Source organism: Triturus cristatus, chromosome 7, assembly GCF_964204655.1.
Source record: "Triturus cristatus chromosome 7, aTriCri1.1, whole genome shotgun sequence".
Classification (NCBI taxonomy): domain Eukaryota; kingdom Metazoa; phylum Chordata; class Amphibia; order Caudata; family Salamandridae; genus Triturus; species Triturus cristatus.
In genome coordinates, this window is record NC_140590.1 from 1,835,068,376 (window position 1) to 1,835,083,297 (window position 14,922).

General features: G+C 41.2%; 1 protein-coding gene across 2 annotated transcripts in view; it reads right to left on the reverse strand.

Annotated features, from left to right (window-relative positions):
* LOC146813353 (transient receptor potential cation channel subfamily V member 6-like) overlaps nucleotides 1-14,922 on the reverse strand; it is a 183,755-nt gene that overhangs the window by 27,252 nt on the left and 141,581 nt on the right. For both annotated transcript variants that reach the window (XM_085620166.1, XM_085620167.1), the window contains exons 8-10: nucleotides 6,835-7,047; nucleotides 6,498-6,584; nucleotides 6,322-6,398 (exon numbers count right to left, since the gene is read on the reverse strand). In XM_085620166.1, coding sequence (XP_085476292.1) covers nucleotides 6,322-6,398; nucleotides 6,498-6,584; nucleotides 6,835-7,047 — 377 coding nt within the window. The remainder of the gene's footprint in view (nucleotides 1-6,321; nucleotides 6,399-6,497; nucleotides 6,585-6,834; nucleotides 7,048-14,922) is intronic.

Genomic DNA, 14,922 nt, shown 5'->3' on the forward strand with positions numbered 1-14,922 from the left:
TCTGTATTTATTATGTGTTTTGTGAATAAATTAAGTTTTAAAATCATATATTTCCACATTTATTTAACTGATAAACAAGCACTCCTACTTTGATGCCGGTCGTATTTTAACAAATTCAGTAGCCAAAACCGGCATAACAATACACCCACAGGTAAATATTACGATTACTCTACAAATATATGTTGATATGTTGCCATATTTTTAACTCTCCATGCTGTCTGTCTGCTCAGCTGTTGGCCTGTAATTCATGAAAGACAGCATGGGGAACCGCATAAGAGAAGCCACATTTTCTGTATTTTTCTGCTTCTAATAATAAATGCAGATAAGAAACACATGGTTTTCTTTCTGTGTGTATCTGTAAAAATCAGTAAAAACAGAAAACTGGGATCCCAAAATATGAAATATGAAGAATTAAGAGGTGGAGACTCAAGGATTCAACTATCCCCAGGAGAAATTTCAATTACGCTGATGTAATTCGTGTCGTTTCTAGCATTTCACATTCCGCTTTTTATGTAAAATTCCCCTACATTATGCCATTATGCCACATGTTGTAACTGAGTAATACTCTGGTAAATGTGAGCACCAGAACAATGAGAACCGACAGAATGCGAGTGGAACTTGTGTTTTCGGCTCCATTTTTTGCTCAAAGTGCGTCCTTGCGTCAAGGTTGTGCAAGAGGAGGCACTTCAAGATAAAAAAAATAGTTCAAAATGCCAGATTTGCATTTCAGATAATTTTATGATATTTCTATGAAATTTCACATTATTCTGCAAAAAGGAAATTACATGAATTACACATATCTTAACCATCCTTTTATCGACTAGAGTTAAAAACCCGAGTGGCTGTGATGGGTGGATTTCAGCAATGTGGTTGAGCACATTAAATAACATTATCTGAATAAAATGGGGGAAATTTACCCTTTCCTCTTAGAGTTCGATTCTTTGCAGTGGTTATACTGGCAACCAACTGGACAGCAGAGGCACTAATGGGAAGTAGTGATATTGGAGAAGGTTAAAGCCATGCCGCCTCCAGAAGAACTAACTGCAGACAGAAGAAGTAGTTCCTTAGTGCATTATTTCCTGGGACAAATTTCAGAAGCAAACCTATCAAGGATAAACACTTTTTTGTTTATCACTCCTGCCCTACAGGAACCATGTCAGATGGTAAATGTGTCCAGGACTGCTGATGCAACACAACTAGGGTAAGGGGCACTGGGTTGGTTACATGGGAACACCTGTGCAGACTGGCGTAGGTTGCACGTGAGAGATCACAGTCAGGTGCATCGTGGTTGCTAAACACAAGTAACATGCCTGTGGTAGTTTTAACCTGCAAATTCAACCTATTAAAAAAACATTTTGACAGGCCTAAACCTTCGTGTAAATAATAATAAGCCACCTGTGTCTACGCATTATTGCTCCTAAAGGTAGAGTGCATGCAATTTAAAAGTAAGACATGTAGAAATTAATGATGAACATGTCATTACAGTGAAATATTCCCAAAAATAATTTTCACTGTAGCGGGACTGGCCGCTTCCATAGAGAATCACTGGGCTACAGTGTTACATTTATTAAATGGTAATTTCAGATTGGTAGCAGTTAGAGAAATAATTTTAAAATTTTAAAACCACTTTAAAGGTAGAGTCAGTCTTTAAATTATTATTTTTGAAATGCCACTAAAGTTGGCTTTTTCCTGCTTGCTGTTTCTGAGGCCTTTCCATGACGGACCAGCTGCCTGGGCTGTTGCTGGTTGTCCCACTGGGAAATGTGTATTGGAGTTAGAAATAGAACAAAAGGGCCTGGGTGAAGAGGAAGGTGTATCTTCCTAACAGGATTGCTGAGGGAAAGTTGTAACCTGCCCTAATTATACTTAAAAGGGACTTGCCCCAGCACACACAAAGAGACCTGACAACAGCTTTTTTTGTTTTACTAGTAGGCTGGAGCCAGGAGAAAGGGAGGAACTGACCAGAACCAGTTTTAGGGATAGACAAAGGGGTGACCCCACCCACAGGCTGGCACTGGACATAAAAGTGACATCCCCAGAGCCTGAAGGAGAGCTAGACCCTGTGCTTGGATGGTGATGGCAGCAATATCATGGACAGCTGGAAGGACAAGCCAGCTGATGCCCTGATGGACTCAGCAATCTCTCTGCAGCTGCCCCCAAGGACCAGATTGGTCTCTTCAGGGCCATTGATGCTGCCCCCTTGACGTCCCTGAGGATGAGTTGGGGGACGACTTGGACTCTACAGCTCCCCAAGTGTCCTGCAAGATGGCCAGCAGATGAGAAGGCTGGTGCAGGAAGCCAGTGAAACCAACTCCCCAAAAAGTGCATCCTTTAGAAGTCCTCCAGGTGGCTAGAGCTCACCACCAGGAGCATAGTGAGCCCAAGCTAAATGAAAGAGACCCCTCAGGCAAGAGATATGCAGCCTCAAAGGATTAGACCTTTGAGCCCAGCGCGGGAAAAAAGAGCAGATAGTGTTCTGATGCAATTTGAAGGATTTACCCCAGGTGTTGGCACATGAAGTGGGTTTTTGTGTCCTGGGAAGAGTGTGTTTGTGCTCTCTCCTCCGCAGATTCATTCTTGGCCGAGGTACCCCATCCCCTGGGCTGGTGCCATAATGATGGGTCTGAGGACCCTATCCCCAGGACCCAAGATAGAGAACAGAACAGAACAGAGCTCAAGAGGAGCTGCACCCACAATGAAGGGACCAGTAACAGCCAACTCCTGCATGTCACACGTGAGATGCACATGCTCGTGGTGAGCCAATGGGGCAGCTGGGAGTAGGCTCCCTGCACTGCCCCAACACCCTTACCTGCACCTGGATCCCTAGTGAGCTCATCACCCAGAAGTAAACAAGTAAAAGAGAAAGTAAACATATGTGTGTCAAAGATGCACAGCCGGAAAACCCACTGCTTTGGGGCTTAAAGAAATGCATAATGTCGTGCAATGGCTTGCTTTCCATATTTGTCTTTCCTGTGGTACCCCAAAAAGGGACAAGGGCTCCCCCAACTGCTGTGGAGGCTGCAATGAGTCCAGCAGCTCCCTTTTAAAGTGATTTTAAAATCTACCCATCGGTCTCGTGGGTCATTGAATTCATGACCCAGGAGAGCCTTTCATTGTTATTAAAACACTTCAGAGATAGAGCTTTTTCACTGCAGTTCAATAGCCCCGGGACCTCTGGTGGTTGGGCCTATGGCTACATTCTAAGTAGCCAAAAGTGGTAACACAAGAATAAGACACGTGTTATGTTAAATGTGAATGTTTTATGAGAATATATTGCTGGCAGTGGTTTATGATAAACACTGCAATTTGCTATTAGCAATAATGATTACCTTTAACCATGGTCATTGAATCCATGATAAGATGGTGATTTTCAATATATGTTTATTGGTCTTATAATATTGGTGATCCTTAACAAAGCCAATAGACTTCCCTTGTATATTAATGTGGCAACACCTTGACAAAGCCAGTAGTCTTGCCTTACATATTGATAAGGTGAACTACTCCAACAAAGCCAATAGGGCTGCTTTTTTTAAACGATACACCCACCTATATTTTGATGTTCTATCTGATATAAGTGGAGGGTACTGTGATTTTGTGGGTCATGACCCACTAGGGTTCAAATGTAAGTTCAGAAGGTCACATAAGATGTCTGTCTATTTGTAAATTAATGCATAGTATTTAGTAGTGTCTGTGAAATAAATGTACTTTTCCTTTTTCAAAGAAGCACCACTGATTGGACAACCATTTATTTGAGTGTTGTTACTGAATAACAATGGACAGAGAGTACTAGCTCACACCACCTCCACTGAGTAGGCCTTAGACTGCCCTGCTCGCTACCCTGAGAAAGTCAATTGCTTCAAAGGGGCACTTGGTTCCCAGTGAGACATTTATGGATCTATTACTTGCACAGGCCTCACGTCCTACACAACTCATAACAGATTTCTTACAACTAGTGCCTCAAACCTTTTTTGGAGCAAATTTAAATGTCATTGCCCAGTTGGATTGGGACCAACTGCCGTGGATGCTGAATATAGGCAGACCTTGTGAGCCAGGTATTCAACATCACACTTTAACTAATATACTGTACTAGTTTATAAGAGCCGTATATACTAGTACAGGGGAAAGGACCAACAACAAGCAGCAGATGTGTCTGTCTTGCACACAGTAGTCTACGACAGAAGAATAGGACCTGAAGGAGCAGAAACCCAAAAATACATGGAGATAGACTGCCTGGTGTGCTTAGAAATATGCCTTATTCAGTCACAAATGAGAGGTCCTAAGTCTGGTGGTGCTCAGAGGACCTTTATTTGCAAGGATTTCTAAGGCCAAAGTCCTATTACTCCTACCAAACTAAACTCTAAGTTTATATTTGTAAGAGCTCTCCATTAACTGCTCTCAGTCCCCCTGAGATTGAACAAGAATTAGAGTTTGAACCGAAAACCAAGTATACTAAGAAAGAATTGAAGAACCCACAAGACATGTCTCTCCTGAGAAGCGGTCTGCATGAGATACTCATCACCTTCTACCTGTGACATGATCTTTCTTTGTTCTGTGTTGTGACACAAAGCATGGTGTTCTGCATCTGACTTTCGGTGACTCCCAAAGCTGCCAAACTTAACCACACTCAGCGAGGTCCTCTCCATCCATACATCCAGCGCTGTTGGCATTGACTGATGAAAATGTGTTCCATTTCATGCCTACATCATGCCTGAAACCTGTGTGTAGCACTTGCTGCCAATGAATTCTGGCCTTAAAACATCAAACTGCAATCATACTCACCTCTACCTGCTCCTCTTCCCAAATTCCCAGGATTGGCTATTGGTCACAATTGATGCCAACAGTGAAAGTCTCTAATGCACCAGAAAGTGCAAAGATATTAATAGGGTAATTTAGAACCTGACATGGAATGTGCCAGGCTGCTGAGGGCAGATGTGTTGCCATATTTTAAGTTGCCCTCATTGCACAAGGCAGTCTTTGATTAAAGTGCTTCTGTTGATAGAGCAGCAGCACTTCTTTTGTAAATATTATGCCTGGTGGATTAGCACATCCTTCCAGCCAGCTCTGCATTATTATTGTCCCTCCGAAACAAGCCCCCAAAGTGGGGCTTTGATCTGGAGAATTAAATAGTGGATGGATCCGAATCATAGATACGTTTATTACTACGTGCGGCCTTGCATTGGATCAGAATGCCTCACCATGTAAGACAATATGGACACAAGCACGAAAAGTATGTTTTGAGAAAACATGCCTTAGGAAAGTGCACCCCCAACACATTGAGGTGGTCATGTGGGTGATGAACTTTCAGGTCACAGCTTTGAAAAGGTGAAGCTAGCTGACAGTCCCCCATTGAAAACCAGAGGTTGGTCCAATCACTGAATAAGGCAAAGGATCCATACATATGGTGGGGCGGAAGCCTGTTGATACACAACAGTGCTCCCAATCGCCAAACTCTAGATGACCATCCTGAGTTGTGCTGACATTGTACAAATTCTTTTGCACTGCTGGCACAGATTGGACAACGCTCTTAGGTTGTAATGTTCTGATAAAACTGTTGCTGTTGGCCCAGTGAAGGTAGGTTAATCCTTGGCTCATGAACTACATTGTTTGACACAACCAAGCTCGTGTATGCTTTAGGAGAACCTCAAACTGACCTTAATAAGAATAAATAAGTGTCATATATTCTTCTGTCAAGAAATAAAACAGGCTAGGCAATATAATTCTTGCATGCCTGTGTCAGCTGTATTTGATGTTATACCATGTACCACCATCCAAACATAGGTCCTGCGTATACATACTTGCTATCACAGTTTAAAATTAGATGCATGATACTTCAATGAGCTTGTAGAAGTATGTGTCTCCTGTGGTTTCACGGACAGCAGCCAATACTTGTCATAAGGATTACAGGTTTAACTTTCAGTCCCATAAGATGCAGAAAGCAGACCTGACCCCAGCAAATGAAGGTGTTGGGATATGTCCTTTATACTATTGATATAATTACTACTTTAGAAGACATTTTTTCTGCATGAACAACTTGCCACACTTGCAACTTGTTTAGGTGGTCATGCCACAATTTCACACAACACTCTCTCATTGCTTTTACAGTTTCCAAATAATATAATGTTAAATAGTCCATAGTATATTAGGACCTAGGCATACATTTCACAGCATCCTGAAAACATTGACTCATTCATAAATATGTGCTGCAGAAACACGTTCCCATTTGAATCTTTTGATACACGAGACCATATACCTATGGAAATTGTGTATTGCAACAAAGACAGCAAATACTATTTAAGGTGGCAGACTATTTTATGGTCTCACCTGGTAACACTGAAAGGTCCCCCCTGCACGGCCTGCACAAAGTACCTAAAATCTCTGATCTGGAAGAGATCTGGAATCTAAGAAAAGGGTGATATATGTTATAAGTATATTAAATATTAGAGACATATTTAGAAGCATGTCTGGGCATCTTCCCACTGCGGAATGTGGACCTTTACCTTCAGGAGCAGAATGATGATTGCCCCTATGACACTGATAATCTCTCCAGCTAGCCTCAGGTGGTCACTGCTAGAGATGTATGATTGCTGATGGAAAACAAATGTTGAAGTTAGGTTACAATGGAAGTGCTAAGTCGCCAAAGGGAGCAATTGATAGATATATGACAGAGATTAAAATATTTAAAATGGTGCCTGAAGGGGAAACAGAGGGTATGTTTGGAATTTAAAATGGCTGAACTTCATCATGATTGGCATGCATACTAAGTCAAGAGCTGTTCAGAGTCATACACGTTCAACAGAGCATTAGTGCGCCCGTGAACCCCCTCAACAAACTTACCTCTAGCCTTTTTTGGGTGAAGATTGTTATGTCTTTTGAGTCGTTGTGGTTGGGCGCTTTTGGCGTCAGTGGTCGATTAACACAACATAGGGAAACACAGACCATATAAGCCACGTAGATGGCAGCCAAGATGCAAAAATAGGGACGTCCATAGTGCCGCCACTTTAAGCTCACAAGCTCCTTTACAGGGGTCAGGTGCAAGATCTGACTAGACTAAGAGAGAAAGACAGTGAAAGGATAGTTTAGTTAATCCCAGAAAAGAAGATATGTAAATACAGTGAGTGGCTTGCCGCACATCACATAGAAGACAGACATTTTTTATCATGAAACTAAATGCAATTGCTGTAGCCAGGCATTTGAGTGTGGACTCTGTATACACATCAGAGGTAGCACTTTTATCTAATATTCTTGCCAGTAATATACCATTTGCGGAAGTGCGGGTTCTTTTGCCAATCTCACAATCCCAATGTGGGTAATAGCTCCTATATGCATCTAAATTAACAGGGATCACGTAATCAGCACATTGCTAGTTGAAATAAGAGCTTTGAGACAAAAAGAATAAACATGATGACCCAGGATCAATACAAAGGTTCATAAAGACACAGCATGTTCACATTTAAGCCATGCAAAATATGATCTTGTACGGCTGAAGGTTGCAAGGACATTGCAAAATCCCATTTTATGGTCCTTCTGTAGTAATTTGGCACTGCATTAGGTGGAGCCATTACGCTGTTGACTGACCTCACCTTACAGTATGGCTGACCTGTGTCCATCCTATGCAGTGTTGTGGTTTCTGTGTACAACACATGTGGGATTAATGTATATTTCTACCAATCAGGTTTCTTCCTGCTGCAGGATTACGCATGTTTGTAGCTAGCACAAGATTAACGGTTTTCTCATGCACTCCTAGCTACCTGGGACATATATGATCCTGCCCAATTGCATCTTTCAATCTTCTCCGAGGAGTATACGTCTCTCTCATCAAGCTATTGGCTATTTAGAATGGGCTGCTTACTGTCAGCATACTTAGTGTTAGACCTGTGAGCCTCAGATTGGTCTTCCCCAAACCTTTTGCTTGATTACCTCTTCTAATTGCTGTTTCTTTTTGTTGGCCTTAGGACTCTGAGTACTTTATCACTGCTAACCAGTGCTAAAGTACAGGTGCGTCTCCCCTAAACATGATAACATTGGTGTATACATGATTGGCACATTTAGTTTATCTATAAATCCCTTGTTAAGTGGCATACAATATACCCAGGGCCTGTAATATAAATGCTAATAGTGGGGCTGCAGCACTGGTTGTGCCACCTACACAAGTACCCCTGCAAACCTGTTTTCAGGCCTGCCATTTCAAGGCCTGTGTGTGCAGTTTACTGCCAATACTGTGTGGCATTTAAAACCACTTGCCAAGCTTTAAGCTCCCCTTTCATTACACAAGAGTTATCCTACGGTAGGCCCTAGGTAGCCCTAATGGCAGTGTGCTGTGTAAGTAAAAGATAGGACATTACTGGTGAGATTTACAACAGCTAAAGTTGTTATTCCCTACTGTGAACCCTACTCCTCTAATAGGCTATCATTGGGAATTTTCTAATACACTTTTAAGCTGTAATACCTGATTAGAAAGGAGTAGTTGCATCATGTTTGATATCTTTGGAATAGTAATGAGAAATCCTCTTTAGTGCCAAGGATGGATTCAACATTACTATTTTAGAAATGCCACTTTTAGAAAGAGTACATTTCTATGCTCTTAAATTAGCTCTGTGTGCCTGCAGCCTGTCTCCAATACACGTCTGGAGTGGGTGACAGCTACACTTTGTGTATTCCCTCTAGAAGCACACGAAGAGTGGGTATGACAGAGAACTCATCTGCATTCATCAGCATTCTGAATGCTCTTCCTAGGACGGAAAAGAGAGGAGAGCTGACACTTTCACCTGAATAGACGGTGTCCTGTTTCCCACACAAAGGGCTAATTACCTCCCACAAACAACCTGGTAGACAGGGTTGGGATGAAAGGGGACCTGTGCACTTCAAGGGCATGCTTTGAAGCCACCCCAACTTCAAAGGCATGTCTGGGTATAAGTACCGGGCCTCTGACCCTACCAAGACAGTACACTACTGGACCTGCGAAGACTGCTGGGCTACAAGGATTGCCGCTCTGCTTGACTGCTGCTCTGGAAGAACGTCTTTTTGATTTTCAGTGCTGTCCTGCTGCCTGCTGATTACTGCCCTGCTAAAGACAAGGACTGGACCTATCTCACTTGAACCCAGAGTGACTCCTAGGGCTTGCTGGCTTGCCCCCTGTTCTGAAGCTTCAGGGACATCAAAGACTTCGTTCAACTCTGCAACAGCACCTGGACTCTGCCATCTTTAACTCCTGCCCTGCCAAGTGGTGCCAATTCAGTCCTGGGTCCTTGAGAGGTGATTTCTACTGTCTAGAACTACCAAAATTGATGCAGTGAGACCTTTTCCCCAATCAGAACCAACGCAGTGCCCTTTGATGCCGACGCAGTGCTGATCTGAGAATATCTCTGTGTGGCTCAACAATGATGCTGGACCCAACTGCGAGGTTCAACCACTCTTTGGAGACCGACTAAGAGATCGTGGAACTTCAGGCTTCTGCTGCTCACCCTTACATACACTAGTCTTGTGCTGCTCACTCTTGGGACACCGAGTAAGAGATCACGGTACTGCAGCCTTCAGCCACTCACTCTCAGTATACTTAGCAACAGCTTGAAATGCGTTAGTCTTATGCTGCTCATTCTCCAGACACCTGGCTTTGTCATTTCCAACAAGTCTGGCTTTAATATGCGAATGTTTGAGAACAGTATTTGTGCATACTAGTACAGTAAAGCCGGAGCTATCGGTTTTGCAATTGCTTATTACTTCTAGAGAATCACATGTTTTACTATGTGAATAGGGATATTAGCAAGCTAAATCTCTAGGTCCAAATCACTCCACGGATCAGTCAAATATTACCTTCCTCTCAAGAGTGATGTTCACATATCTTTGACAATGGTCTATCAATGAATTTATAATAAAATAGAGGTAAACATTCTTAGCATCACCCACATTCTGTCTTCTGTACCCCCTCCACCAGATGCATTTTGCTAATCAGCAGTTTCTCATCTGGTTTGTATATGACCCACAATCTGCATCAACATAGCCGGTTTTGATATTTATAGCTTTTATGTTGTATGCGAAGTGATGCTACGGACAGAGCTGGATACACTGCTTTCTGCCACTCTGACAACAACAAATTAATCAGTATTGAATTAAGCAAGAAATATTCAATCTTAAATCGTATTTATCAGATTCCTCTCATAGAGTGTGTAAACTACATCATGTTAAACATAAAACTGGTCAGCTTTTGGTGTGTCCTAAACAATCCCAAAACAATCCACCCTAAGAGACACATGTACGACTGTGCTTAGAGGTTGCAAATTTAGATGTGCCAACCCTATTTTCTGAGTCGGTAACCTATTACCGACTCGCAAAATAGGGTATGAGAGTCGCTATTAGGAAGAGACTTGCTATGGCCATCCCTTCCTAATAGTGAGTTGCAGGGGATGTAAGATTGTTTTGCGACCGGAAGTGATGGCAAAACAATCGCAGTTTACTGCCTACTTCAAGTAGGTGGTAAGCCAGTAGCAAACGGGAAGGGGATCCCAGGGGACCGCATCCCCTTTGTGAATGGCAGCAGAAGTGTTTTTTAAGAGCAGACAGTGATACCACTTACCACTGCCTACTCATAATAATGATAGTGATATCTTTTTTTTTTCTTTTTTTAAATGCATCCCGTTTTCCCTTAAGGGACACAGGCTGCATTTGGAGAAAAAAAACTGCTTTGTTTAAAAGCAGTCACAGTCATGGTGGTCTGATTACTCCAACAGGCCATCAGCCCTGTGAGTGCCGGCCATTCCCAAAGGGTCGTAAATTGAGACCTGCCTCATGAACATTAATGAGACCGGTCCCTTGCAACCCATCTGGGAATGCCTGAGACACTGTTGTACATCAGGCTTTGAGACTTGCAAATTGTGAGCCGCTAAAGTCGCAATTTGCAAGTCGCAAAACCTGTAAGTCGTACATGTGGACCTAAGTATTTTAGAAAGGTGAAACATTGTCTTGTGTATGGACTAGTTTGTATCAACAATACTATCTAAAAGTGTTATGTACCAAAATAACTGTCCATGCTGTGGGGAACTCTGGGGCTGATTTAGACTTTGGTAGACAAGAGAGGGTACCCCATTACAACAGAGACAGAGTACATTTGCTGCAAAACTGAAGGTCTACCCACCTGATTTACAGATGGGTGGATCTTAAGTATGTCAGCAATTGGGACTACTCTGCCTCCGTCGCTGACATACCACTATTACTGCCAGATTCAGAGTGGATGGTCGAATAGCTAGTTTTCACTCTTCCTTACCGCCAAGAAATATATGGTTGTAAGGTACAGTTAAATGTTTAAATGATCCTCACACCATGGGAGACCACATCTGTAATGTTGGGTCATCAGTTTTTGTATTTTCAAAACCAAAATCCCATTTTGGGATTTTGTTTTTGGAACTACAAAAACATGTTAAAAGTTAAATTAACAGTACCGTCATTTTGACAAAGCTTTTAATACATTGACAGGAACCACAGTGGCAGTGGTTCCTGCCAAAGGTAAAAGATGTATGCTAAGCCGGCAGACATCTCTAAATCCAGAGTCCGGTTGCTCTGTTAGGGGAATGGAGGATTTGACTCTGTTACCCTAATGGAGTAAATACTGTACTTTGAAGTCTAAATCAGACCCTGTTGCTTGACCTTCAACACCGTAGCCCTCTCACTGCTAACCACTGCACTACAAGAAAAATCTTCACTCCCAACACTTAGGCCAGCCTCCTGCATTACATGTTTGTACTTCAGCTTGGGGGAGCCCATCTGTAAACAGAAAATCTACTCCAGAAACCCTTTCCAACACATACGTCTTATTTAGCAACTCCAGGAATTTCACCTCTCCCATCTTGGTTGATTAGTTGTCAGGTTTGGACAGGCAAGGCACCGGCCAATAAAAGTGACTGAGAAGCTTTCAAGAACAGGAGAACTCCTCCTTTCCCACAAAACATGCTTTAAATTGTGGAGTACCCCAGAGGTCCTCGTTGAGCCCAACCCTTTTTAATTTTCATTTACACCCACTGGCTGAAATTGTGCAAACTTATGAGTTTGCTCTTGTCTCGTACACGGACTGTCGTCTTGCTCTCTACAGACATCAAGAACACCCCTCAGCAGTTGAATGCATGCCCTAGGCATGTAATAACCTGAATGTCAGGCAGTCATCTTAAACTGAATTGAGACAAAACAGAGGTCTTTTCTGTAGGAGAGAACCACTCCCTCTGCAATAAACTCAGCTGGCAGAATGAGTTAGGATTGCCTCTGACACCCGATTCAACAGTGAAGAGTTTAGGATTCTGGATCGATGAAAGGCTATCTATGAATTGCCTTAAGAAAGTTCAGGAGCTAACTTTATATATAAATAAATAATATATATATATATATATATATATATATATATATATATATATATATATATATATATATATATATATATATATATATATATATATATATATATATATATATATATATATATATATATATATATATATATATATATATATATATATATATAACAAAAATCCTCTCGCTTCTCCCTCGAATCCGGAGGTTCGTCGCGTCAAGGAACACAGCACCACAGGAGACACTTGATTAGTGTTTATTTTCAAATAAACATGAAGTAACACGCACAGGAGACGGTCTACGCGTTTCGGCACTCGGCCTTCGACTGGACCATAGAGTCTCGGTGTCCAGAGTGTCCATTTAAAGAAACATTACAATGATGGAAAGTGAAGACATACTGGACGAAATTGCATCGATAGTTGAAATATGTTGTTTTAAAGTAAAACATAATTTAAATCAAATGACTACGATAGATTATCCACTGTGAGAAGTGATGACATTAAATAAAAATTAAACAATTGTTTAACTTAAGGTTTGGCAAATGGAATATGGGATAAATCTAGATCACGGTAAAGTACCTTTAATGATGAGCGATTGATTATGAGCCATCAGTTATTGATAGTTTAACCCTTCTATGTGATGAATGTATGTATGATTCGTGGTTTTTTAATAATTTTCAACCACCCACTCAAGTGTTTCTATACTCATCGACAAACGTTCTCATATAGTATGAGATAGTGTTCTTATGGTTATACCGATTGATTGTCAAAGGGTTATAATAGATTCGGCTCAGTACTATCCTAAAATTTGTTCCAATTGCTACAAAAGATTCATGTATGTTAATGTCACCAATAGTGATGAAATAATGAAGGTAAGGGCAAGAAGTACAATGGATACAAATAGCATTTGAAAATAAGATTAACACAAAATGTGTTGAGAACATTTTTCTTAGAATTGTTCAAGTACCACTTGTAAATAATTGATTCTAATACTTCATAGGTGCACATGCAGTTCAGCATCTAAGTTGTGTCCTAGTGGGTTTTCAGTGCCCATTAGTAGGATCATTCTTGACTCCGCTCTTCTTAACTCAAGAGTTCTATTTCCACCCCGCTCTTTCTGTTTGATGATTTTGATGCCAGAAAATTTTAGTTGGTTGCAATCACTGGAGTGGAATTCAAAAAAGTGTTTGGCCATGGGATATGTAAAATCTTTATTTTTGATGGCACGGAGATGTTGCAGAATGCGGAGTTTGAGTTTGTTGATTGTGCTTCCTATGTATAGTTTTTGACATGGACATTCCAATATGTAAATTACAAATTTGGATTCACATGTGATATGATCTTTGATTTTTTCATTATGGCCATTTTGTAATGGGTATGAGGTGATGTTTTTCCCATGTTCACACACCTTACATTTAAAGCACTTCCAAAATCCCGGTGTGTTTAACCAGGATATGGTGGTTGACGATTTAGTTTCAAAATGGCTGTGTGTTAGAATATCTCCCAGAGAAGCAGTTTTTCTATCAGTGATTCTGGGTCTGGGAGACAAAATTTTCTTGACAGTCTCATCTAGCAACAGTATTTCCCAGTGTTTTCTTACAATTTTTTGGAATTCATTGCTTTGATTGTTAAAATCAACTATGAGTCTCGATGTTGTGGCGGTATCACCTTCATTAGATCTGTGACTTGCCAAGTTGGTTTGGAGTAATTCATGTCTGTTTTTATCTTTTACTCTGTTTCTTGCAGTCATTATTACATCCAAGGGATACCCTCGTTGTAAGAAACGTTGACTCATTTCTTTTATTTGTTGATTAAAGTCTGACAGTTCTGAACAATTCCTTCTGGCTCTTAACATTTCCCCATAGGGGATACTCCATTTAAATTTTATGGGATATCCACTGTTTGCATGGAGAATGCTGTTACTAGCGGTTGGTTTTCTATGCATTTTGGTGCAGAATTTTCCGTTCAGTATATAAACCTCGACATCCAAAAATATAATGCTTGTCACACTGGTAGTGAAGGTGAAAGTTAGTTGATATCTATTGATATTAAGAGAGTCAAGAAAGTTCCTGAAGTCGTCCATATCGCCTTCCCAAACGATGAAGAGGTCATCGATATATCTGGACCAGAACTTTATGTTCTTCGTTCGTTCGTCCTCTAAAACTTCAGTTTCCCATGTGGCCATGAGGAGATTAGCATAAGTCGGGGCAAAAGACGTCCCCATCGCGGTCCCTTGTTTTTGCAGGAACAATTCTCCTCTGAAGAGGAAGACATTATGTGTCAGGCAGTATGTGAGCATTTGTATTAGCATTTCGGAGTGTTCCAAGAAACAAATTGCTCTAGTGTCAAGGAACTGTTTTACTGCTGCTACTCCATCTGAGTGGCGAATGGAGGTATAAAGAGAAGAGACATCAATAGAGGCCATAATGTAGTTTTCGTTCCACTGTAGTTGATCAATTTTTTGTAAGAAATCCATTGTGTCCCTCAAATAGGATGGTAAGGCTGTAACATAATTCATTAGAAAGATATCAATAAAACGGGATGTAGATTCTAATAAGGAACCGATGGAGCTGACAATGGGTCTACCTGGCGG